Source organism: Triturus cristatus, chromosome 11 (genome assembly GCF_964204655.1).
Source record: "Triturus cristatus chromosome 11, aTriCri1.1, whole genome shotgun sequence".
NCBI lineage: Eukaryota > Metazoa > Chordata > Amphibia > Caudata > Salamandridae > Triturus > Triturus cristatus.
The window spans coordinates 401,303,724-401,330,716 of NC_140594.1; the positions used below are offsets into that span (position 1 = coordinate 401,303,724).

Below are 26,993 nucleotides of genomic sequence, written 5' to 3' on the forward strand. Positions count from 1 at the left end.
GAAAACAAGCATTGCAATGCAATAGGTCTTGCATTTACACAAGTTTGAGCTATTGGCATTGTAAATGACAATGCCTTTTATGTTTTTAAAACATAAATATAAGGCAGTCATTTACAATGCCAATAGCTTAAACTTGCGTAAATGCAAGACCTGTTGCATTGCAAATGCTTGTTTTTTCTTGGTATTCGTATCATATTAGTCTCTTTTTCAAGGACACTATTTTTGTTTGTTCGAGTTCATCTTTTGCATAACCACTAAGGGGGTGGGTATGGGTTTGTGAGTGACTTTGTGTTAAATCTTTTGCTTGTAATGATGTTGGGGTGTTGTTGATGGGAGGGAGAAGTGTGACAGAGTTTAGTAGAACACTGATGCTTAGAACGTGATGAGATCAGAACAAATAGTCTGAGAGAGAACATAGAGAGAGCGACAGTTGGACAGTGTCCTCGTTGGATGAGGTGTCCTACTTTATACTTGCGTCTCACTCATCATTTCGAGGACACCACACCAAAACAGACCAATGGCTCGGCTCTGTTCACCGTCTTAATCTTCTGGCTCACCCACCTCTACGTTTCACTTTTTTAAACTACGAAATGCTGCGAACTCACACGTCCTAGCAAAACGCAGGTGCCTCCCTTGGCTTGTTATTGTTAACAATATTTTTAATAGTCAGGCCCTTACCTTCGTGTATCTCGAAATAGTGACGAAAATGTTAGTGGATAAAAGGTTGTGTCATAGGTTCGGTTCAGCTGGAGTGGATTTCTGAAGGGTAACAGATTGCTATTGCTAAGACGTAAACTAAACAATACGTCGTGAGTTCACTCAAGCACGCCTTGATCCAGCACCGACCAATCAGACGCTTTATTTACTTTCAGACTTATGGTGCCTTTGTCCAATAGCAGCAAGGTTGGGATATGGCTAACGAACCAATGAGTGGACTGAAGTCATCCTGGAAGCTGACGCTAATACATTCGAACGGGCGGCGGCAGTTGTCATCTTATTTCCGAGCTGGGTTTGGCAAAATTGATGGATTCGGTTGTCCAGTAGAGCATAAGATGAAGACGACTGGGGCGTGGGAGAGCGCGGCGGGTGAGTGAATACGACGGGGAGATCAGGGATAGTTGATGGAACGTGGTGAAGAGCCAGAGATCACACGGGCAAAAAGCAGTGGGGAGGAGGAGATCACATAGATTTTGGCTGAATAGTACTCTGGCGGGTATACAAGCAAACACAGCCGATGGGTGGATTGGGATGGGTTCAAAATAAAGCCCATTCTAACAATACTTGATTTTGCAGTGATATCTTCAGTCCCACTCGTCCCAATGTGTGCGTGTGCGACTCGTGGGGTTGCCACCTTTCTCAGAGAAAAAATACCGGCTGCCTTGGCAGGTTATGTGGTTCTGGACGGCCCACAAGCTTGCATTTGAACATCAAGTTGTGGAAAATCATCTTTATTATTTTTGGAGCCTAGCAATTAGTCCCTTTTTGCTGCAACAGTCCTTTGAGATTTGTCTAAAAAGCATTACATGCATGCGGAGTGTTTTCATCTTGTTATTGTTGCCTTTACTGTTTCTATTTAAAATTAGAAAAATAGCCGATTTTAAGGTTTTTCAAAAGATGTGTCGTCACGTGAAAATACCCGCCAGACTGATTAAATGCTGGCCAGGTGGCAGTCCTATATTGCCAGCCCCTAAAACTGATTTTCTGTCAGACGTTTCATCTGTCAGCCACTGTTTTGGCTAGCTCACGTCTTAGCTGATAGGTCCAACTTCAGATTCTTGCTTAGGTTGCTCTTATATCGTGATATTTAAAATAAATAAAAACAATTCCGTCATATATTTAATTTGATGTTCTCCAGTCTTCTTAGAAGATGAGATTAAAGACTGATGACTTTCTCTATAGAAATAACCCACCTGAGAGCTTGCCTTGCTCAGTTTCAGATCTTCTAGCATGGGTACTCACAAACTTTCTCTCGGGGGCGAAATTTACAGTGTGGTTTATGGCCGAGGGCCGCGCCGGTGGGGGCGGGTGCAGTAGGGTGAGGGGGCGGGGCTAGAGCAAAAAAAAAACTATGCCCATGAGGTTGAACACAGGCCCCTGCAGCGGACACCTTCGTCCACTGAGTCACCAGACCCGGCATACACACCTCTCTATTTATCTCTCTCTCTCGCTCTCTGTCTTCCTCCCTCTCTCTATCTATCTCTCCCTCCTACTCTCTATCTCTCTCCGTCCCCCGCCCTCTCTCTATCACTCTCTCTCCCTCCCTCTTTCTCTGTCTCCCTCTGTCTCACTCAGCTTGTCTCCCCCTCTCTCCCTCCCTCTCTCTTTTCTGTCTCCCTCTCTCTTGTCTGTCTCCCTCTCTCCTGTCTGTCTCTCTTGTCTGTCTTCCTCTCTCTTGTCTGTCTCCCTCTCTCTTGTCTGTCTCCCTCTCTCTTGTCTGTCTCCCTCTCTCTTGTCTGTCTCCCTGTCTGTCTGTCTCCCTGTCTGTCTGTCTCCCTGTCTGTCTGTCTCCCTGTCTGTCTGTCTCCCTGTCTGTCTGTCTCCCTGTCTGTCTGTCTCCCTGTCTGTCTGTCTCCCTGTCTGTCTGTCTCCCTGTCTGTCTGTCTCCCTGTCTGTCTGTCTCCCTGTCTGTCTGTCTCCCTGTCTGTCTGTCTCCCTGTCTGTCTCCCTCTCTCTGTCTGCCCCCCTCTCTCTGTCTGCCCCCCTCTCTCTGTCTGCCACCCTCTCTCTGTCTGCCACCCTCTCTCTGTCTGCCCCCCTCTCTCTGTCTGCCCCCCTCTCTCTGTCTGCCCCCCTCTCTCTGTCTGCCCCCCTCTCTCTGTCTGCCCCCCTCTCTCTGTCTGCCCCCCTCTCTCTGTCTGCCCCCCTCTCTCTGTCTGCCCCCCTCTCTCTGTCTGCCCCCCTCTCTCTGTCTGCCCCCCTCTCTCTGTCTGCCCCCCTCTCTCTGTCTGCCCCCCTCTCTCTGTCTGCCCCCCTCTCTCTGTCTGCCCCCCTCTCTCTGTCTGCCCCTCTCTCTGTCTGCCCCCTCTCTCTGTCTGCCCCCTCTCTCTGTCTGCCCCCCTCTCTCTGTCTGCCCCCCTCTCTCTGTCTGCCCCCTCTCTCTGTCTGCCCCCTCTCTCTGTCTGCCCCCTCTCTCTGTCTGCCCCTCTCTCTGTCTGCCCCCTCTCTCTGTCTGCCCCCTCTCTCTGTCTGCCCCCTCTCTCTGTCTGCCCCCTCTCTCTGTCTGCCCCCTCTCTCTGTCTGCCCCCTCTCTCTGTCTGCCCCCTCTCTCTGTCTGCCCCCTCTCTCTGTCTGCCCCCTCTCTCTGTCTGCCCCCTCTCTCTGTCTGCCCCCTCTCTCTGTCTGCCCCCTCTCTCTGTCTTGCCCCCTCTCTCTGTCTGCCCCCTCTCTCTGTCTGCCCCTCTCTCTGTCTGCCCCCTCTCTCTGTCTGCCCCCTCTCTCTGTCTGCCCCCTCTCTCTGTCTGCCCCCTCTCTCTGTCTGCCCCCTCTCTCTGTCTGCCCCCTCTCTCTGTCTGCCCCCTCTCTCTGTCTGCCCCCTCTCTCTGTCTGCCCCCTCTCTCTGTCTGCCCCCTCTCTCTGTCTGCCCCCTCTCTCTGTCTGCCCCCTCTCTCTGTCTGCCCCCTCTCTCTGTCTGCCCCCTCTCTCTGTCTGCCCCCTCTCTCTGTCTGCCCCCTCTCTCTGTCTGCCCCCTCTCTCTGTCTGCCCCCTCTCTCTGTCTGCCCCCTCTCTCTGTCTGCCCCCTCTCTCTGTCTGCCCCTCTCTCTGTCTGCCCCCTCTCTCTGTCTGCCCCTCTCTCTGTCTGCCCCCTCTCTCTGTCTGCCCCCTCTCTCTGTCTGCCCCCTCTCTCTGTCTGCCCCCTCTCTCTCTGTCTGCCCCCTCTCTCTCTGTCTGCCCCCCTCTCTCTCTGTCTGCCCCCCTCTCTCTGTCTGCCCCCCTCTCTCTCTGTCTGCCCCCCTCTCTCTGTCTGCCCCCCTCTCTCTGTCTGCCCCCCTCTCTCTGTCTGCCCCCCTCTCTCTGTCTGCCCCCCTCTCTCTGTCTGCCCCCCTCTCTCTGTCTGCCCCCCTCTCTCTGTCTGCCCCCCTCTCTCTGTCTGCCCCCTCTCTCTGTCTGCCCCCTCTCTCTGTCTGCCCCCCTCTCTCTGTCTGCCCCCCTCTCTCTGTCTGCCCCCCTCTCTCTGTCTGCCCCCTCTCTCTGTCTGCCCCCCTCTCTCTGTCTGCCCCCCTCTCTCTGTCTGCCCCCCTCTCTGTCTGCCCCCTCTCTCTGTGCCCCCCTCTCTGTCTGCCCCCCTCTCTGTCTGCCCCCCCTCTCTGTCTGCCCCCTCTCTCTGTCTGCCCCCCTCTCTCTGTCTGCCCCCCTCTCTCTGTCTGCCCCCCTCTCTCTGTCTGCCCCCCTCTCTCTGTCTTGCCCCCTCTCTCTGTCTGCCCCCCTCTCTCTGTCTGCCCCCCTCTCTCTGTCTGCCCCCCTCTCTCTGTCTGCCCCCCTCTCTCTGTCTGCCCCCCTCTCTCTGTCTGCTCCCCTCTCTCTGTCTGCTCCCCTCTCTCTGTCTGCCCCCCTCTCTCTGTCTGCCCCCCTCTCTCTGTCTGCCCCCCTCTCTCTGTCTGCCCCCCTCTCTCTGTCTGCCCCCCTCTCTCTGTCTGCCCCCCCTTTCTGTCTGCCCCCTCTCTCTGTCTGCCCCCCTCTCTCTGTCTGCCCCCCTCTCTCTGTCTGCCCCCTCTCTCTGTCTGCCCCCCTTCCCCTCTCTCTGTCTGCCCCCTCTCTCTGTCTGCCCCCCTCTCTCTGTCTGCCCCCCTCTCTCTGTCTGCCCCCCTCTCTCTGTCTGCCCCCCTCTCTCTGTCTGCCCCCCTCTCTCTGTCTGCCCCCTCTCTCTGTCTGCCCCCCTCTCTCTGTCTGCCCCCCTCTCTCTGTCTGCCCCCCTCTCTCTGTCTGCCCCCCTCTCTCTGTCTGCCCCCCTCTCTCTGTCTGCCCCCCTCTCTCTGTCTGCCCCCCTCTCTCTGTCTGCCCCCCTCTCTCTGTCTGCCCCCCTCTCTCTGTCTGCCCCCCTCTCTCTGTCTGCCCCCCTCTCTCTGTCTGCCCCCCTCTCTCTCACTCTGCCCCCCTCTCTCTCACTCTGCCCCCCTCTCTCTCACTCTGCCCCCCTCTCTCTCACTCTGCCCCCCTCTCTCTCACTCTGCCCCCCTCTCTCTCACTCTGCCCCCCTCTCTCTCACTCTGCCCCCCTCTCTCTCACTCTGCCCCCCTCTCTCTCACTCTGCCCCCTCTCTCTCACTCTGCCCCCCTCTCTCTCACTCTGCCCCCTCTCTCTCACTCTGCCCCCCTCTCTCTCACTCTGCCCCCCTCTCTCTCACTCTGCCCCCCTCTCTCTCACTCTGCCCCCCTCTCTCTCACTCTGCCCCCCTCTCTCTCACTCTGCCCCCCTCTCTCTCACTCTGCCCCCCTCTCTCTCACTCTGCCCCCCTCTCTCTCACTCTGCCCCCCTCTCTCTCACTCTGCCCCCCTCTCTCTCACTCTGCCCCCCTCTCTCCCCCTCTCTCTCACTCTGCCCCCCGCTCTCTCACTCTGCCCCCCTCTCTCTCACTCTGCCCCCTCTCTCTCACTCTGCCCCCCTCTCTCTCACTCTGCCCCCCTCTCTCTCACTCTGCCCCCCTCTCTCTCACTCTGCCCCCCTCTCTCTCACTCTGCCCCCCTCTCTCTCACTCTGCCCCCCTCTCTCTCACTCTGCCCCCCTCTCTCTCACTCTGCCCCCCTCTCTCTCACTCTGCCCCCTCTCTCTCTCTGCCCCCCTCTCTCTCACTCTGCCCCCCTCTCTCTCACTCTGCCCCCCTCTCTCTCACTCTGCCCCCCTCTCTCTCACTCTGCCCCCCTCTCTCTCACTCTGCCCCCCTCTCTCTCACTCTGCCCCCCTCTCTCTCACTCTGCCCCCTCTCTCTCACTCTGCCCCCCTCTCTCTCACTCTGCCCCCCTCTCTCTCTCTCTGCCCCCCTCTCTCTCTCTCTGCCCCCCTCTCTCTCACTCTGCCCCCCTCTCTTTCTCTGCCCCCCTCTCTCTCTCTCTGCCCCCCTCTCTCTCCTCTGCCCCCCTCTCTCTCACTCTGCCCCCCTCTCTCTCTCTCTGCCCCCCTCTCTCTCACTCTGCCCCCTCTCTCTCACTCTGCCCCCCTCTCTCTCACTCTGCCCCCCCCCTCTCTCTCACTCTGCCCCCTCTCTCTCACTCTGCCCCCCTCTCTCTCACTCTGCCCCCCTCTCTCTCACTCTGCCCCCCTCTCTCTCACTCTGCCCCCCTCTCTCTCACTCTGCCCCCCTCTCTCTCACTCTGCCCCCCTCTCTCTCACTCTGCCCCCCTCTCTCTCACTCTGCCCCCCTCTCTCTCACTCTGCCCCCCTCTCTCTCACTCTGCCCCCCTCTCTCTCACTCTGCCCCCCTCTCTCTCACTCTGCCCCCCTCTCTCTCACTCTGCCCCCCTCTCTCTCACTCTGCCCCCCTCTCTCTCACTCTGCCCCCCTCTCTCTCACTCTGCCCCCCTCTCTCTCACTCTGCCCCCCTCTCTCTCACTCTGCCCCCCTCTCTCTCACTCTGCCCCCCTCTCTCTCACTCTGCCCCCCTCTCTCTCACTCTGCCCCCCTCTCTCTCACTCTGCCCCCCTCTCTCTCACTCTGCCCCCCTCTCTCTCACTCTGCCCCCCTCTCTCTCACTCTGCCCCCCTCTCTCTCACTCTGCCCCCCTCTCTCTCACTCTGCCCCCCTCTCTCTCACTCTGCCCCCCTCTCTCTCACTCTGCCCCCTCTCTCTCACTCTGCCCCCCTCTCTCTCACTCTGCCCCCCTCTCTCTCACTCTGCCCCCCTCTCTCTCACTCTGCCCCCCTCTCTCTCACTCTGCCCCCCTCTCTCTCACTCTGCCCCCCTCTCTCTCACTCTGCCCCCCTCTCTCTCACTCTGCCCCCCTCTCTCTCACTCTGCCCCCCTCTCTCTCTCTCTGCCCCCCTCTCTCTCTCTGCCCCCCTCTCTCTCTCTGCCCCCCTCTCTCTCTCTGCCCCCCTCTCTCTCACTCTGCCCCCCTCTCTCTCTCTCTGCCCCCCTCTCTCTCTCTCTCTGCCCCCCTCTCTCTCTCTCTCTGTCTCCCTCTCTCTCTCTCTCTGTCTCCCTCTCTCTCTCTCTCTGTCTCCCTCTCTCTCTCTCTCTGTCTCCCTCTCTCTCTCTCTCTGTCTCCCTCCCTCTGTCACTGTCTCCCTCCCGCCATCTTGCTCCCTCCATCTCCCTCTCTCTGTGTCCCCCATCTGTCTCCCTCTGTCACCTCACCCGCTGCTCTTACACCCTGCAGTCCTCGTCACCCTCTGTCACCTCAACCCGCGTGTGTCACCCTGAGATGAGACTGCTTCCCGGGACACACACAGCAGCACCCGAGTACTTCACAGGTTAAAAGACCATTCACTTGTTAATGAGGCTTTGTTGCATTTCACCTCTTCTTAGCGCCCCTGCATCTCCACTCAATCAGAGGGGAGATGCAGGGGCGCTAAGAAGAGGTGAAATGCAACAAAGCCTCATTAACAAGTGAATGGTCTTTAAAAGAATCGCCCAGCCCCCATAGCTCCGCGCTGCTGAATCCGGCGGTGTTTGCTGACAAGCACAGGTACGATGTCTGCAAGGTCCGCGGGCCGCCAAGGAAGGCTTGCCGGGCCGCTGGCGGCCCGCGGGCCGTACTATGAGTACCTGTGTTCTAGAGCAAGTCTTTGAAACAGTGTCACATAACCAATTTTTTTATTTATTTAATCCTTAAAGCGCATCCATAGATCACACGTAAAATCCCAGCAATTAATAATAAACACAGTGAGTTAAAAATTAATGCGATTAAAACCATATAAAACAAGATGAAAACAAACAAAATACATTATAAATAAAATCAAGAAGCTCCCCAAAAACATAATTTAACTATAACAATTATTCACAGTAGAAGGGTTTAGAAAAAAGAAAAGTGCTTCTTCGTGCTTTGCTATAGAGTACCTTGAACACAGGATACAATTTTTTTTCTGCAAGTAAAAGAGGCCAGGGCAAAAAGAAAGTAGATGATTCAAATCCTGTTTGTCAGCTCCACAGTAATGACAGCATGGATGACAGGAAACCCGTCCATCTTAATCCACATTATCACCCAACGAGATTTACTTAAATCTAAATTTCATATAAAAGCTATGTACAATAGGACATAGAGATGTAATTGCATCTCACCATTTTTTACAAACATACAACCCAGCTGTAATCTTGTTACTTTTAAACACTGTTGTAAATCAAGCTGAATATTTCTATTTGCTTTTTTTAAAGTGAGACTTTTTAAAGCGCTACTTGATTGGCTCGATAACACCTCATCATTATTTATGGCCAACTGCTGTTAACAATAAGAATATACAATTTCAAAGGCGTAAGTCTTTTTATTGTCCCTAGCAAGTTACTGCTGGATTACTTTTTTCAATTCATTTTCGGGACTCCTGAATAGTTGATAAAAAATGTTGAATTCGTTGGCATTAGGCACGAAGCTAACACCGATCAAGCCCCTTTTAAAGACGAATAATTTCAATAGAGCTGCAGAAACTTGCGTCAAGGTAGCGCTTCCATAGAACAGATGCAATGTTAGAGATGGAAATAAACAAAGAAATCGACCTTGCTTCTACTCCATATAAAGCAATTGGATCCACACTAGCAATATACACATTTGAACAGCGAATAAACGTCCCTCCTTCCTTGTGCATTAAAGAACTGCTAAAGGCCAATTCCTGTAGACTTTGATTTTGCAGTCTCAAAGGTATTCTGTTGGACCTAAGACAAATTATTTGAGATGTTTACACCTAAACATATATGTTCTTTTGCCACCTTCAATTTTTCCCATTAAAAACCAAGTTTTTATTTACAGTAAGATTATGCAATAAAGATGCAAAAATGTCCAATTATTTCTGTAAGCCAATTGGTGTAAGAGACCTTAAAATTAATCGGCTGCATATCGTAGGATAGAAACGTCACTGGATCCAAACATAGGTGCAAAATTAACCCCCTGCTTTAAAATAGCTGGAAAATCAGACAAATATAAGGAAAGTAACAAAGGATTTGAGATGCAACCTTGCTTAAGGCCATTATCAGCTGGGATTTTACCTGACAATTAATTTTCTGAACCCAGGAGGACTCGACCAATTCGCAAAATGAAGGGAGATCAGTGGGGACAATAATTCAGACGGCATATCCAATCTCACAAGTTTATGCCAAAGAATGGAACGATCAACAGAATCGAAAGCACTGCTGAAATCAACAAATGCCACGTAAATGTTTATTTTACTTGACCTTAAATATTTTTTGCCAATCATGTTTAAGCACCAAATGTTATCCATGGTTGAGCCTGACTGCTTAATAGGCAGTAACCTAACAGACTCCACCTATGACTAAATGATTTTACAAACATTTGGCGAGCATCTTCCCAATCACATCTGATAGTGCGATGGAGCAGCAGTTTATAGGCAGGTTTCAATCCCTTTTTTTAATAAAGGGGAAAGATGTTACTACCTTGCCAAGGCTGGGGCACTGTTTCGGTCTTTAAACAGAGATAAAATACCGGCTTCAGGATACCTGCCCATAAATAAGGAGCAGTTTAAAAAAAGCAGGTGGGCATACCAACCGGTCCCAGAGCGCAGCTATTTTTTAAGTTAGAATGGCTTGGACAATTTCATCAAAAGAAAATCTAAATAAACCAATGCCTGTTTTTGAACATCTAAGTTACAAATCTGGGGGGTCGAAGAAGACCCGTACAGAGCACAAAAATGACAATGCCAAAGATCTTTGTCTACTGGGGTCGGTGATTTACTGTGATCTCTGCCCAAATATCTGGCTATTACAAACCTGAATTTAAGCATATTATGAGAAGAAAACGCAGACTGAAGCTCAAACCATAACTTTGCAACTTGGGTTGATTTATTATTATTCCTTTCTAACTTAGATCATTTGAGAGCTCTTGACCTCTGAGGGATACCCAGATGCCTATGATATGAGTTTTTATTTTCGGTGCAAAGGTATCCCGAAGCAAGCACAGCAATGCCTCAAATTTGGTGACATCCAATGACAAGGAAAGCGCTTTAAATTCCTCGCTCAACATAGGCGATAAAACACTTTGTGGCACAAATTTCCCAATATATACGTGGTCATAAAGAGATCTTAGTGCAAAAGTAGGGAACTTTTAAAACCGGGCAAAGATCTAGTGTAACAATATACTAAGAATGATCACACCAATAGTTGGGACGAATTTCAAAATGAGTTACAACACAAAAAGGCCAGTATTGAATAAAATATAATCAATAAGTGATGTGCATGAACCTCTCTGCCAAGAGAAATTACCAGTGCAAGAGATCAAGCCAGCCATTGATCATGGCCAGATTCAACTCCAGAGCTCATGATAATAAAGTAGACACACAAGCACAAACATTCTTATTGGGAAAACAGGGATATGAAAGGCCCCTGTAATCATCTAATTCATAAAGTCCATATTCCTATACTCTGAAGCAGTTTATTCTTTTATTAAAATCGCCCAAAACCACTAAAATTGATTTTGGGTACTTGACTACTAAACTTTAAAGGGTCTATTGAAGCGTAGACAAATATAAAGAAAAAATAGCAGTAGAACCTAAATAAACATTACAAAGTAAAAAGTCATGAGTTATATCATCAGTTCCCATGTAGGAGCAGTAAACAACCATCGCGTAAGGGAGAGCAGGTAAAGGTTGAGAATGTTTCAATCCAAAAGACAATCGCAGCAAAACAGCCAGTCCACCACTGGGCCGACCTCTAATTGAGGAGAGGGCAGGGGAACAGTAAACAAAATACTAATACAAGTCAAAATCATTTAGTAACCACGTTTCTGGCAAACAATAAACTAATGCAGCGTCAAAAAGAGCATAAAAATTAGACACGTGCAAAAGAGTTTGAAACCCAGCCACATTCCAGCAACAATGTTTCCACGAGGAGCTAAGATGAAGAATTGAAAGAGAGTGCATTCGGAAGCCAAGACCATTTTTTATCCTTCAGATCATCATCCTCAACAACTTCCGGACCTAATTTCTCCTTGACTACTCTAAGACCATTAGAATTAGCATCAGTCGGATTGTCTGCAAAAGATTTCAACCAGACAGAAGGCATGGTTTGAGTAGTACAGCTATATGCATGTAATTTATGAGCATTGGAGAAAGTAGTGCATTGAGCGGTATTAGCACCAGATCCAATCACTGGTAGAACATCAATGCCCATTTTTAAAAAGTGACTAATTGTGTTTCAATATTAAGGACAATATAGATTCAAAAGAGAAGTGAACAAATATTAATAGACCTCTTGATCCCCATTAGAATAAGGCCTCAATTCTACCAGAGCGATGTCTTGTGAAGAAATAAGCCTAAGATCATAAAAGCATACTTAAAGTAGCCTGACAACTCAAAGGAAAACTAGTGTCAAGAGAAGGAAACAGGTTGAATCTTAAAACGTGTGGAATTCTCAGGAGTTGGGAGTTCTTGCTCAGTCAACCTTTCAGTGAGTGAAATCAAACTCTGATATAGGGAAAAAATTAATAGAATTAGGATTCAGTACAGAACTTTTCCTTAATTGAACAGACACCCCTGAGCAACACTCAGTACTAACATGCCCTTTCTTGTTATATTCTAAATTTTACACAGCAAGAAGATGATACATTATTGCAAACAATCTCATTGATTTCAGTAGAGTTTTCTATTGGAATTGTGAAGGTGGAGGACCCTACGACAACAGGAGTTTCCTCTTACTCAGGCGATTTAGCAACTCTAATTTTTCTCCCAATTTTCTTCTTAACTCTACAAACTTTAGGATGTTTTTCATCTTCTGGCCTTTCGCTATGACCTACTTGAGGGTATTTTCAATTATAACAACAGGTTAACTAAAAGCTTCCTGAAGAACATTCACGGTATCAATATTTAAACAAGGCTGTATTTTTGTCATCCCCAATAAGGAGGGACTATCCGCAGTATTTTATTCACTCACACCATCTTACTTTGTGGGACACCTCAGGGACGAGTGAACATTCAGACAGAATTATCCTCAAAGCTAGTGTCTGAGATCATTATGGTTTCCGGGTCAGTATTTGTTGCTGGAGTATTTGTAAAGGATTTACCCACTGTAGAGGAGCAATAACACCTGAACAACAAGACCTTGAGGACGAATGAACATCTGAACCAGGATTACCTTGATCAAGGCCTAGACCGTTACAAGAACATCCATTAGTAATAGCTCAACATTCACGATGAATGCTCTTGAACTATCAGCGTTACGCAAACAAATGATGGACAGAAAGGTGAATGAATAATACATTCACCCCAGTCAAGAGATCTGAGTTAGAGCCATTGTTCTTTTGCTCACCATGCCACCCCAGTTTAGACCCAGCCATTTGCAAATCAGTCTTCACCCTGTTCCTCATGGGAACAGTCCAGCTCAAACTGCCAAACCAGGTACTCCCTGGACCGGAAACAAGCATCCTGGGACTGGTTTCGGGGTATTACCCCATATCAGCCAGGCTAGCTTGAATCCAGTGGCACAGTGAGCAAGGGACCCACATATGGGCATGTCCACCCCACATAGTACAAAAAGTGTTACACAAACAAATGATGAACGGAATGCTGAATGAATCACGCATTCACCCCCAGTCAAGAGATTTGGGTTAAATCCATCGTTCCTTTGCTCACTGTGCCACCCCAGTTTAGACCCAGCCATATGCAAATCAGTCTTGACCCTGTTCCTCATGGGAACAGTCCAGCCTGAACTGGCAAGCCATTGTTTAACATTCTGTCCATTCATTGTTCTTTTTGCATTTGTCACCCCGAGTGGGACGGGTATGCCCAGACGTGGGTCCCATGCTCTCCATGCTGCTGGAGTCAAGCTAGCCTGGCTGATGAGGGGTGAAACACTGAAACCGGCCCCAGCATGCTTTTTTCTGGTCCTGGGAGGACTTGGCCTGGCAGTTCGGGCTGGACTGTTCCATGGGGAACATGGTCAAGACAGATTTGCACATGGCTGGGTTTAAACTGGAATGGCAAAAATGCAATGGATTTAGGCCCAGATCTCTGTACTGGGTTGAATGTTTCACATTGTTCAACATTCTGTCCATCAATTGTTCTTTTTGCACTTGAACTATTAGCTGCATATTATTTCATTTCAACAATGAAGAAAGAACAGAGTGAATCTAAGATATACTAGAATTGGGGAGCTCTACAATTGGTAACTGTGTACATCAGGTAGGAAATGGGAATTCCTCTGCTCAAAGATGGAATCATATTTCATTAAAAGTTGACCAAAAGCAAGTGAATCCTCAAGAACAACTTCGGATGTTTCAAAATCATTCCTTAGTTCATTATGTATAGACTTAGAAAGTTAACATAGGCATTTAATTCATTAACATTTGCATCCTTAAAAAGTGGTAGTGAAGAAATCCTAGCCCTAGGGATCTTATTCGAATTATAACTAAAGAAGACAGTTATTGGTTGTGAACCATCTGAAGAGCCTATTCGCCCCCCATTACTGTCCTCTGAGGGGAGCAGGATTTCAAAGTATGGATCATTGTGTTGCCTCCTTCCACGCCCTGATCCACAATCGACTGAGGGTGGTCTCAGCGAGATTTCCATTAAGTTGCAATTCTCAAGAGGAGAAAGGAGGACAAAAAATCCAATATAGTTCTTTTCTTTGGAGTGGAAATTATCTAGGAACCCTCTTGCAAATTAGGTAAGGATGCAGCTGATGATGCCCAATGCTCTTTACTGGGAAGTTGGTAAACAACCGTTCTATTCCACAGTTCTTTAGAGCACAAGAACATGTCCACTTGTTACTAAATTTATAATTAAATCCCACTTAAAATAAGATTATATTTCAAACATCCTCAGTGACCTACTTCATTCTATTCTAAATTGGGTTGTGGTTTCCCACAGTAGTCCTTCTTAAGTTCAACCCTGTTTAATTTCTGTGTGGCCTCTCTGGCCTGTCTAGTCGGATCGTTTGAGTTGGACCTAGTGTACTCCGCAGATGACACCCAAAGGAACATAAATATGGACAATGATACTTCTTTGACACAGTCCAATTTAATTGATTGCATCAAAGAAGTAGTTTAGTGGATGGAAAAGAACTGCCCGAAGAACATGGGTTCTCATTTTAGGAGGATCCTGGAAAATTTGGACAAATCTGGTGGCTTTGATCACTGTGAGATTAGCCTACCCCACCACACTCTCGTTATCTTGGATTTATGTGTGATAGTAAACTAGAATTGTCTTCGCACATTTTGCAAAGCTTTCATTGTCATGTTTCTTACATCTGTGTGTATTAAGGGAAATACAGCGATTGTAGCCAACAGATCATACATTTACAGTGATACAGATTATTATAGGCTTCGCATGGATTATTATAATGTATTACATCTGGCACTTCTTTAAATTACATTGAAAAAACATCTGACCATTAAAAAAATGTCAGTCCAGGTAATTTAAATCTATTATGACGAGTCCCAGTCTCTCTCATTCTTAGTCAATTACATGAACTGACATTCGAGGAACAAATTACATTCAAAGCACTCTGTGTATGCTATAAAGGCATCTTTGGAATAATCCCATCCTTTATCAAGGATTTAGACACTGTTGACATTCATAGGTGAAATTTGTGGTCGGCTGCAGCCTGTTTATTGACTCCCCCAATGGTCCTTAAGTCAACCTCAGGAGAACACATTTTTTCCTATATATAACCTTCTTAGTGTGGAATTTTTCTCCCATCTCACTTGCACCTTACTGGCGATCATCTGGTATTCAGAGAGATGATAAAACTAATCTGTTTACTGGCTAATTGTATATTTTTGCAGTCTTAGTGCAAGTATACCTTTGCGCACTTTACATACATATAACATATCATAACATATTGCGGTATACCATAACTCAAACTCTCATTTTCTCAAACAGAAGACAAATGCAGAAAATATTCTGAGGTTATCACCACATAGCTAAGATCACATGGCAGATAAAGGTCTGAAAGGAGGCTGTGTCTGAACACAACTGCACGATTAATAAAATACATATTGTTGCATGTGGGTCCCATTCTCATTCACCGAAATTAGGAGCTTTTCAAAATGCTGCTATTCACGCCTTTTAACTGTTACTGTATAGTTGTCAAGCTGGAGCCTGCCCCTTTCAGTCTGTTTAATTGTATAGGAAAAATGGCACATTTTGAAAGGTATGTTCACAATAGTGGATGGGCTTGGGACTCATGCACGACATGAAACTGTAGGTTGATAACTGTGAATCAAGAGGATGTTTTATCATGTGGGGGCTGTGAGTGACATTATAGAGACTTGTGCTTTGCGTTTTTATTATTAAGTCGCTCAGAACCTCAGTGAAAAACATTCCTGATACTCATGCTTACCCATCTGTAATTCTTTGTATCTGTAACTTTTGGTTCAACTTCATCGGCCTCTGATTTTCTCCTACTATTTATGACAACTAAATTGTGTTTCTACTGGACTCAGCGTGCCCCTTTTATTTAAGATCGGAAATATTGTGCCAATCGGTAAAAGAAATAATTAACCTGCTGCAAATTGATGATGATTGGAATAAAGTTCCATAAATTCAATTAAAATAAAACAAGCATTTTCAAGTTAAAACGGTTGACTACTATATATAGCATTTCACTTACCACAGAGTAGTCCTTTAACCTCTTCTGTGCCCATGACGAGATAGTCTCGTCATGGAGCACGGTCGCGCTGTGCCCATGACAAGACCATCTCGTCATGAACCCCACCCACTAATTAAACGCCCGGCACAGGAGGGGGAAAGGGCGTGGCACAGAAGGGGTTAATATATAGTAAGTAGTAGAATGGTGTTTCGTTGTGTTGTAATGTTTTGTAATAGTTTGTAATGTTTTTTGTAGTAATTGGTTATAACGGAGGGTGTGCAGAACTTGGAGAGTTACATAAAAACATCAGTGAGACTCCTCAAGCGTCCCAAAATCTCTACGCCGTGCTGAGTTTTTTTTGCGCAGGGAGCTTGTTCCGCACGAGCAGCACCACACTGCGCACCAGAGGGCGCTGCTTCTTTGTTATCGTTCGAATAGCTTTTCTACTTGAGAAGCAGCTTTCTCAGCGCTAACAATCGCTACCACATGCTTTGAAAAAATCTCACCAAGTGCCGTTTAGCACCAGAGAATCGCGGTAGGAGATGCAAATTCTCGTTCGCCAAACTTGGTGTTTTTGAGCTGCATGCGAGAGAACCCACCACCATGTGGTGGCTGGCGGAATATTGCCAGAACTCCGCATTACAGGCGTGGCGCAAAGTGGGAAAAACTCTGCGAACTGCGCCGGCAGAGCGAAATTTATTCCCCACCTCTATTTCTAACATGATTTTGATGGCACAGCAAAAACTAATTGGCAAAGTAAAGGCAATGGCATTACAGCAGACAGGAAAGTGGATAGGTTGTTGGGGCATTTATGCCTTATAAAATGATAATGACGATGTTAGCAGTGTTAGACTTTAGGAGCAGGATATCATTTTACTGTTGGTACTGTCAACACACAGCCGAACTATACAGTTGTCAACTTATACGTCTCCATTGTTCCGACTGTACAGTCCTGTAACCTGTGGCACTACACAGTTTCATTCCTCAATCTTCAGATATCTGCTGCACAATTGGGCAATGGCTAAGCCATTCCTGGACTTTGTGTAGACCGCCTTAAAATATACAGTTCTCTACAAACTTGGAGCCTTCAGTGCTTGGTTTTACATGCCCCATACTGCATCAGTATACAGTCCTTCTTTGTAACGTATAGTTGATTTTCAGCTGCTTGTTTGGTCTACTCATACAGCTGATCATACACCTGATGCAACATTTGAGCCAAAGGGGACTCTAGAGTCTGCATTGGGAACACTAAAACATGTGAGGTGTACCGCAGGCTAAGTCCACAGGAGTGGTCTTGCTTCATTTACAAGGCAGGCAAGATCAAGTTAACACCTCTGCTGCCTGCTGGCCTCTTGGGCACCCTCTTTTATAGGCTTCGTTCAGAGCCCAAACTTTGCCTTCACTCAGTGTCCATGGGCAGTGCAATGTGGATGAACTGGTCAGGGACCTTTGCTTATGCTTTTCCACCTTTGCCACTCTTCCTTTTTGTGGTTTGGAAAACGCTGGATACCTTTCAGGCTCTTATCCTAGTACCCCCAACATGGGCTAGAATGGCTTCTCCAACGAGTGGCTCGTGAGCTACTGGTGGCTCACCAGCTCCCTCTACGTAGCTCACCTGTGTGCATTTCACCCCACTAAGAAGCTTTTGCTTGGCTAAATTAAGATATGATAACAATGAGTGTGTTTTCAAGATGGAAAAGTGTGTATGTTCAGAATTCATAGGCTAACCTTTGGAGAAAAATGTCTCAATTTCTAAAATATATTTAAAGCTGATATTTGAGTGATAAATTCTATGTCATTTGGCATACATATTACTTATACAGTAGCTCGCTGCCAGTGACATTGAGCTATCTATTACCCATGTAGAGTCATTTAAAATTGACAACTGTTTATATGTTATGACTGGAAAACCTGCCTGATACACTGAGATAACCCTGCTAGTAATCTTGCTTATGATGTAATGTTGTGTGTGTGTGTGGTCACTATTACAGACCTAATAATAATGGTGGCTCTGGGTGATATTCATTCAACAAAAGTAGCTCTTGTTACTGAAAAGGTTGGAGACCACTGAACTGCTTGGGATGTCAATTGGCTCCCACAATAAGCTCAGTACCGTCTCACCAGGGTCCTGACCAAATCAGACGAATCACACACCCAAATCCCAAACAGCTCAATATATCCATCTGGCACATGAGGTGCTAGAGTTTGGCTACCTGCGTCTTCCAGAAGAATGCCTGGATATCCTATGGAGGTCCCGCAAGCCCACCACTCAATTCTGCTTTACAACAAAATGGAAGAGATTTGTCCACTACTTAATCCACAAACATTTAGAACCCCTCCAGATCCCACAGTCTAGCACATTATCTGCTCCATCTACAGATTTTAGGCCTTGCCTACACTTCAACGCAGCTCCATTAAGCAGCCAAAGCTGTTTATATGCAAAACAGGGAGCATTCCTCCCTTTTTCGCGCACCCTTCATTAGAGCTTTCATAAAGGGCCTCGAGTTATCCCTCCCAGAGTTCCCCCAGAACCAGACTGGAAACTGGTGCAGGGGGAACTCACCAGACTCCTGGGACCTCCTCTTGAGGCCTTCCACACTTGCCCCCTCCAGTACCTTTCCTGGAAGGTAGCTTGTCTTGTGGCTGTTGCATCTCTTAGACGTAAGTTGCAAGCCTTCACGCTACAAGAGTTGTTCTTTCAGGTTCACAAATATAGGGTGGTGCTTAGACGAACCCAACATTTCTCCCCAAAGCCGTTTCTCCTTTCCACCTCAATCAAACCATAGAGCTCCTGTATCTTTTCCCTCCACTGTACTCCGTGGCAGAGAGCACCCTTCACATCCTAGATGTCAAACAGGCTGTCCTGTACTACATTGACAGGACTAAGCCTTTCCGCAAATCTAACCAATTGTTCCTAGCCTTTGAGAAACCACACAAGGGCCAACCCATCTCCAAAGCAGGCATTGTCAGATAGATAGTCAAATGTATCCAGACCTTCTATCTTAAAGCTAAAAGAGCTCTCCCTGTCACCCCCAGGGCACACTCTAGACATCCGATAAAAAAGCAGCAACCATGGCCTTTGTAGGGGAACATTCCTCCATCTGACATTTGTAAGGTAGCTACTTGGCCATACCCACTCACCTTCACTAAACATTGTAGCCAGGCAACAAGCAATGGTTGGCTAAACAGTCCTCAGGACTCTGTTCCAAACATCTGACTCATTCATACGTTACTCATCGCTTCATACAGACTATGCAGAGCATGTGTATTTACAGTAACACCTGCTACGAACTGAAAATGTTCTTTGCCTTGTAAGCATCTGTTTGAAGAGTGTAGTGCTGTAGATACACATGCGCAGGCCCTCATTGCTAGAAGTGTGTGGCTCTAATCATAGATGTCCTCCTATTCTCCATTTACTTTCCTTTACCAATGCACGTTCACCTTACGTTCTTTACTAGCCACTCCATACTGCTCTCACTCGCTGTGCGAAAAACAATCTGATATGGAGTAGGTGCCCATGCACTTTGCCAACCAAGGAAGAAGCCACACTGCATCTTGTGCCTCAAAAGCCTTCCTTAAAAAAAGTAAAAAACGTGCAAACGTCCAAGCCCGACACTGTATGGCAGGAGTATACAGGGCATGTGAATCTACATCATTACAAGCTACAAACAGATGCTTACGGGGTAAGCAACACTTTCCTTTCAAACCGTACACAAATGGTGGTACCTAGCAGTTCCTAAATAGGTTTGTGATTTATTGCAAATAGTTTATAATCCACTTAGACCCAGGAATATAGTTCAATCATGTCATTGCATACAGGCATCAATTTACACTTCTTGGAGAAAGTACTTTGGGTTGCCAGTTGACTTGGAGGCACAAAGAAAGCTGTGGCCTGCTGTATATCTGCCCTTTAGTATTCTTCCTCATCCCTGATGGAGATCTGGGGCACACAAGTGGCTACTTGTGTGCCTTGGACGGTACAAGTTCAAGATCGGGTAAGGCCACGGCTTGCTGAGTGGTACAGATGAACCAGCACCAATATCTTCTTGTGCCTCTTAGGTGATGTCATCTCCTTTTTAATCTGTCTCAAGCATATTGTAAGCCATGTGGTGGAGAACATGAGTCTTTGGTTTGCACAAGTAGTGTCTGTTTTGTCATGGGTCCGTTGAAAAACTGAAGTGTTTTTGTCTTAAATACTACTTGTGACAGTACAGTGCCTTGCTGATCAATTATTGATCAGTTTGCGATATTCCTACTTTCACTGAGTTGGCTTGTGTTTAATTTCTTCTTCCCATCTCCTGTAGAAGAGCGGCACCGGAAGCTCCTTGAGTACCTAGCAGCTAAAGGGAAGCTGAAACCTCCAAACCCAAAGTGAGTTCAATACATGCATTTCCTCTGCTAAAACCAATGCCAGCTCTGCTATGACTAGAACATTTTGTTTTATTTCTTTTTATGTCGTGCCCATTGCACTATTGTACAAACTACTATATTTTGAGAAATCATCAACCATGTTGGGCAATGAAGGACATTGTTTACAGCTTTGGAGGGGGGGGGGGGGGGGGTCGATCAGGATTATCGGTGGTGCTGTTATTAATTGCTTCGTTTTATGGTGTGAAGTTTTTGTTGTGTTATTTATGCTCTAGTTGCAGCATCTACCTGCAATTTACCCAAGTAATTCACAGCCAATAATGGGAGGTCCAGGATTGTTTGACCTGTCCTGGGTCATAAAAAGACCTTTACTGGGCTCTTGTATACTTATGAAGCCTTGTAGCTTTATGCAGGATGTAAGAATTACTTTGTTTTAAGACAGTACTAAAGGAATGTTCTCTGGGAAGTTTCTGAACGTCATTTTCTTGACACCTGTTGTACTGCTTTCTTGGAGCAGAAGTACAGTTTTTCTGGTTTCTCCACATTGACCTCTTTAAGGTGGGATGCCTTGGGTGTTAAGTACTGAATCGTCTTCATGTTTACATTCAAATAGGCCCTACCTAAGAGATGCAACAAATCGTCTGCCTGCAGATCGAGTTCAGTCTTTTAAAGCCGGAGTGGTAAGTAGAAACCAACCTTCATTTAACTACGCATGATTTCTTTTTGTTGTTGTTTTGTTCTAAAGGTCATCCACTGTTTGAATGTATTGAAATCCTGTTGAATTTATTATAGTGCAATCGTATAAGCACGGTGTAATATTTCAACTTTGCTAGTGCACTGGTGTGAAATCTAAGGGCTTGATTTAGATTTTGGCGGAAGGGATATCCATCACTGTTGTGATGGAGTAACCCGTCCGCTGAAATCTAAATCAGGCCCAAAGTACTGAGGCCAGCTCTGCACCATGCACCACAACCCTGACTTGTGACACTGTCTGATTTACCCTCATCGGGGCCCCACAGGGCTCTGCTGATGCATCTCTATCTTGACCTACAGCACAGATTTGTTTCAGATCTGTGACTTCCACACATAAAGGGCCATTAAACTTAAACCCAGGTCATGCTCCTCTTCTGCAGTACACAATCTAGGCTAAATCCATTGCTCCATCTAATTCAGTGCTGTTTCAGTACTGTGACTCCCAGTCAGTTCCAGTATATTTGTACTAAATTGAAATACTAGGGCTGTGAGGTTGTTCCTGATTATTTTTTTTTCTGTCTTCAGAGTGTGCGCCAGAAGGAGAATCTCCATATCTCTTCAGCAATGCCAAAAAATGTATCTACAGAGTTCCCTAAAAAAACAAGAGGCCCTGCCCTTCGTCCCTCCAAAACCGATGCACCCAAGAAGTTGCAGACTGTGCCCCAGAAACCTGTGGTCAAAGTCCACTCCCATCCTTCAGGGTCTTTCACAAGGAAGGCACCACAGAAAGGCGACGTCTTGCCGCAGCAAAGGTTAGGATCCGCTCATGCCCAAGGGCTTCCAAGTGCTGCTGGTTTCAATAAGGCACAGATGTTTGGAAAGCATGAAAGGTCCAAAACCGCCATGGTACACCCTGCCCCTATCCAGCCAAAAGTGAAGAGCCTGCCCCAGATTGAAAAACAGCCTCTGAAAACTAAACATGTGGAAGAGCCAACGCTGGGAGTTTCCAACAATGATGCTATTACTAGAGACCCTCTTATCGAAACTAAAACCAATCGCGAACAGGTTAGAGGAGTGTCTGCAGTGACTACTGCGCGTATTACCGGACATAGGAACACTGTGGTCAGTCGCAGAACTCTACGGAGCAGCACAGCAAGGAGCACAAGCAGAAATGTGGCACCTTGCACAGATGAGAAATCCAGCAGTCGCCAGACTTCCAAGGCAGCAGATCCTCCAAGGCGTGCACAGAAGCCTCATATCCCCACTATGCCTCCACCAAGGAAGGCTCTGACAGCAGCTGCTTGCAGGACTCGGCCATCAGAGAAATTGCAGCCAGAGAGGAAGGTAGCTAAAGTAAAGCCCATTATGGGTGCTGCTGGGAATGGATGTTCGTCATCGGGCAAAACATGGAGCACAATAAGGACTGAAAGGACCAAGAATACTGAGGTCACAGCAAGGCCAACTGCAGTAGGTTGTGTCACGAAGCACAACACTACTATGTGCTCCAAGCCCATAACAGAAACTGTAGAGTCCACACTGCACAAATCAAGGGACCCCATCTCTCGCCGGCATTCTCTGGGCACCGCAGAATCTGCAGCCTTTGGCAGATCAGAGTCCAGGGGAGCTTTGCCTTTCACTCCAGCCCCATGGGCAGCCTCTGTGCCTCCCAGAAAGGCAGTGACTGAAATGAAACCAAGGCAAGATAGTGAACAGTTGAGTGCCAAGGAAATCCGCAGGTAAGAAAAGAAACATGTACCAAGCATAGTTTAATTACATCTATCAATTAACCTGTATCATGAGTATGAATTTTTTGGCCAGTGCTGGTTTTTCCCCCCAACATCACTAAACATGTTGGCATTACAAGGTCTATGCTCACCTCAAAAATAATGATGAATCTGCACGTCCCAACAAGCTTACTGATGTTGGGCAAACAACTGTCAGTGGATGAAAGAAAACATTATGATAAGTAACCAGTTGACAGCTATAGTTTGGGCACGGGTGTGTAGCAATGGTAGTATGTGATCAATCAAGGTAGCTAGGTATGGCTCACCTACATATGACATGTCTCAGATTTGGCCATTCACAGCGTCTGTAGCTCTACATCTTACTTGCTCCCAAGTGGCAATCTTGTGTGACTTGACAGAGACTGGACTTTTACATCCAGGGCCATCCTCCCCTTTGATGTAGTTTCCACTCAGTCGATGTGATTAAAAATGATATATTTTAATGCAGAAAGGTTAATAATAGCATGTGTACTTCTTAATAGATAAAACGGCTGACTGTCCCCTTCATCTGTTTCGGGCTGGGGTAGATCTGCTAAGGATGTTGGAGATTTATGTTTTTAAGCAAGTAATTGGCCTATAAAGAGATAATGGTCTGCGGGCAAGATTCATAGTCTGTGTCTATTGTTTGGGGACCTGGAGTAGTTTGCGGAAAGTGGATCACAGGCATCATCTTGTGTTGCAGACTGCTTAAAGGCTTTCTTTCAGAACCTCTGCCCTATAAAATTATTTATTTTACCCTGAAATTCGAATTGGCTGCTCCACCAGCTCTCTCTAAACGTCCTTCTGGAAATTGTACAACTGGTTCAATATTTGGTTTGAATGCTGACTTATTTGTTTGCTGAAATTTTGTGGCTCATTTTTGACGCTGCGGGCCAAGTAATGGCACAAAAACATAACTGTAGAAAAGTTTATGAGGTAATGAGAAGGCAGCATGTGTGTTGCAGTAACCTCTGCCTATCAGGCATAGAAATCTCATGGGCCCAAAAGACTTTCTTGCTCCTGAAGATGTTCCAATATTTTAGATGCTGATTAGATGCAACAGTAATACTTCTTGGCAGGTCGCCCCAGTCTTTGGCCGCTCAGTGTCCTAAAGCCCTAGCCTGGGTTTTAATGGAGCCCGTAGCCTTTCTTTACTCGTATTGATAGCGGCCCTTTCATAAACTGCATCCTTCCAGAATTCCCACACACCAACGAGCAGAGCTGTGATAAAACTCACAAAAAGATAAATGTGGAATCCCAAACCGTATATTAAAGTCTGAAATTGTGCATGTCATGCTGTACACTTTCAAAATACTAGACTGAATGAATAATTTTCTTGCGGTCCAACCCAATATCTTGCACATTTTATCTACCTGCGGATTATGACATTTTGATATGACTTGTATAGAGTCCGCCTTGCTATTATGCACTGCAAATTGTTTGAATTTGTCATGAAACTTGGGTTACACATTAGGTCAGCACCTATTTACAGACAGTGAAATTAGCATGCACTATAGGAGCATTCGGTCTGAACCATAGAACGTGATGCTGCATTCATCACCTCAGAGAAAATGTACGTTTTTTTCTTTGACAACCAATAATCACTAGGTTATCACATTATTCTCATTAGTCACACCCAACAATCACCCTTGCTCAACTGCAGACAAAGTGAGAAGATTACTTTAAAAAATAGTATGCCACTACGCAAATATAGACTTGCAATCATACAAAATGTTTTATTAGAAACCATTCTAAAAAGATTTCTCAATTCACAGCATGAAAAACCAAATACAGGTATACATAAGGGTCTATCTATACAGTACACTTAAAAGGTATATAAATACACCAATCCTAAGAGGGAAAAGAGGATAAAAAGGATTAAAGAATAGTAGAGTATGTTAGATAGGTTTTGTGAATGACAAAGTGTACTATCTGTAACAAAGTTAAATTCAGGTTGGAACACAATGGTAAATAAATATTTTATCTGTTGTGCCAGCCCACATCACAGATTAGGGACCATGAGCGTCAATGCGTTTCGATGGTATCGTCCTGACAAGACTATCAAACTCTTGTACGTTTTAAATAAATCATCGATATCAAACACCTATCGGGTCGAACCCCTAAAATCGTATCGGAAGTCGTGTTTTGTAATAAATGATGATCTATTGAACAATACAGTAGTCCTTATAGATATCTTATCCCAAGTCTGGACCAACCCTTAAAAATACGTACACCTCTGAGCAAATATCAGAAGACCAAATTGCCGAATTTCTTAGAGACATTCCTCCCCGCACTCTTGCAGATCATATGAGAGAGCAATTGGATGTCCCCATCACGGTGGACGAACTTACTATAGCCCTTGGTAATATTCGTCCGGGCCGAACCCTGGGACCCAATGGATTTCCCGCTGAATTCCTTAAGCCCCACATGGGTGCTTTGGGCTTGCATTTCCTGGCAGCATTAAATGAGGCATGCGACTGCCAGGTGCCGCAGACATGCAGAGATCGTTCTGTTTTTAAAACCTGGACACCCACCCGAAGAACCATCGTCATATCGCCCGACCTCTCTTATAAATTTTGAGCCCAAACTTTTGGGTAAAGTCCTCGCAGACTGCCTCCGCACATCTATTCAGGACCAATCCGGCTTTATGCCCCATCGCTCTAACAGAGACAACAGACGGTTGGTCCATAATGCTATGGCAAAGGCTCCTGAGCTGGGTCGCCCTGCGGCGACTCTGCTCGCCGATATTGAAAAGGCATTTGATTCTTTCAGTTGGACATATTTGTTCCAACTCCTTGAAGCTGTGAGTTTTGGCCCACGCTTCCAGGCCTACGTACGATTGCTATATACAGAGCTAACCGCCTCAGTCAGGGTGGTGGGTCATCTGTCTGCCCCCTTTACAAATGGCCGAGGTACAAGACAAGGCTGCCCCTTGTCGCCGTTACTCTTTGCCCTAGCGGTAGAGCCCCTGGTGGCATGGGTATGGAGCGACCCGGTGATCCGAGTGGTCTAGGTCTTGCTCCGACCACATTGCACTCTATGCCAATGATGTGCTGTTCTTCATGACAGACCCTTGGTTCTCAGGCTCCCATATCCTGAAAATTCTCCGAGTATTTGGACAAACATCTGGCCTCCATACTAATCCCACCAATCAGTTATTTTCCCTGTGTGCGGGGACCAGGAACTCAACACATTGGCAGCACAACTGTCGCATGCGACTGCAGGCTTCAAATATCTGGGCATTTTTGTCTCACCCTGCCAGAAAATCTCGTGAGCCCATAACACCCCACTCATGGCTAGCCTGCGGGATATGAGAGCGATTTTGGTCTCAACTTCCGCTATCATTTGAATGGGTGGTCTGCGATTTTTAAAATGCTCTCCCTCCCCTGTTTTCTATATAGGGTCCAGAACTTTCCTTATGATATACCAGACACTTGGTTCACACAAATTAACGCCATTCACAATAAATTCTTGTGGGGTGGAGGGGCGGTCAGGGTAGCATTGCGCACCTGCAGGCAGTCCACATACTGCGGCTGAAGACGTATATGCATATTATGCAGCATCCCACTTACTCGTCAACAATGAATGGTGGCACAACTCCAGCATATAAACTTGAGCATAGGGCAATGGAGCATAAACCCCTCCTCCAGCTCCTATATAACCATGCAAACGTAGATTTTTCGCCACCTGCCGGTAGAGTAGTGATTTGGATATGGAGATATATGGCCCGACATATAGGGTGGCAAGGCTGCGTGACGCCGCTATGGCATGGTACATATTTGCCCCTGTTGTAGCGCTGGCAGGGTTCCAGAAGTCGGATCTGTTGGGTATATCTACATTGGGAGATGTCATGTGGGGCACTATCCTCCAATCTTTTCAACAGCCACAGACAGACTTTCAATTGCACAAGACACAGTTTTATAAGTATCTCTAACTGCGTCACGCCCTCAACCCCTTCCTGCACTGTTTGAAACTCTGCCTGAATTTCACTCCCTCGAAGGTACATTGCTCACGGGGGACATCGGGCAAATATAAACAGCACTTACTCTTCCTGGCCCTCACTCTGGCCGATACTATTATACGGTCACTGGTGGTCATAAATATCTTAATTTGATCTATCTTGTGGGGTTTAAAATGCTCTGTCATGTTTATGTTGTATTGCCTGCATTTTATGCAGGGGTTCCAGTTTTTCACAAACGCAGGTACCTTGAATTTATCCGATGTTCAACATGTTTACTGCGGGCATTGGCCCATTATGTACCTTGAAACCCTAATAAAATATGTTTCATAAAAAAAATACATACACCTCACAGACGGGCTACCTAATCGCAGCCACGTCTTCATGGATATTGCACAATGTTTACATATTTAGTCTATTGACTGTGGAACCACCTACAGTCTTGAGGCCTCCGTATTCCGAGTTAATGCCGATGTGCGTCCCAATACTGCTACTCTTCGTGCATTCATCACCTCAACAAGGCACAACAGGTG

The 26,993-nt window shown here is 46.5% G+C and overlaps 1 protein-coding gene across 6 annotated transcripts in view; it reads left to right on the forward strand.

The window, feature by feature from the left end:
• The first annotated feature begins 913 nt into the window (after positions 1–913).
• Positions 914–26,993, forward strand: part of LOC146784304 (uncharacterized) — a 106,464-nt gene continuing 80,384 nt past the window's right edge. For 2 of the 6 annotated variants that reach the window (XR_014970860.1, XR_014970861.1), the window contains exons 1-4: positions 915–1,086; positions 19,983–20,049; positions 20,660–20,726; positions 21,325–22,475. Coding sequence is in view for 4 of the 6 variants with exons in the window: in XM_085635705.1 (XP_085491831.1) it covers positions 927–1,086; positions 19,983–20,049; positions 20,660–20,726; positions 21,325–22,475 (1,445 nt within the window). In the remaining 2 variants the exon portion in view is untranslated. Of the gene's footprint in view, positions 1,087–19,982; positions 20,050–20,659; positions 20,727–21,324; positions 22,476–26,993 lie in introns of all 6 variants that reach the window. The other 4 variants (XM_085635702.1, XM_085635703.1, XM_085635705.1 and 1 more) reach the window with 3 other exon arrangements.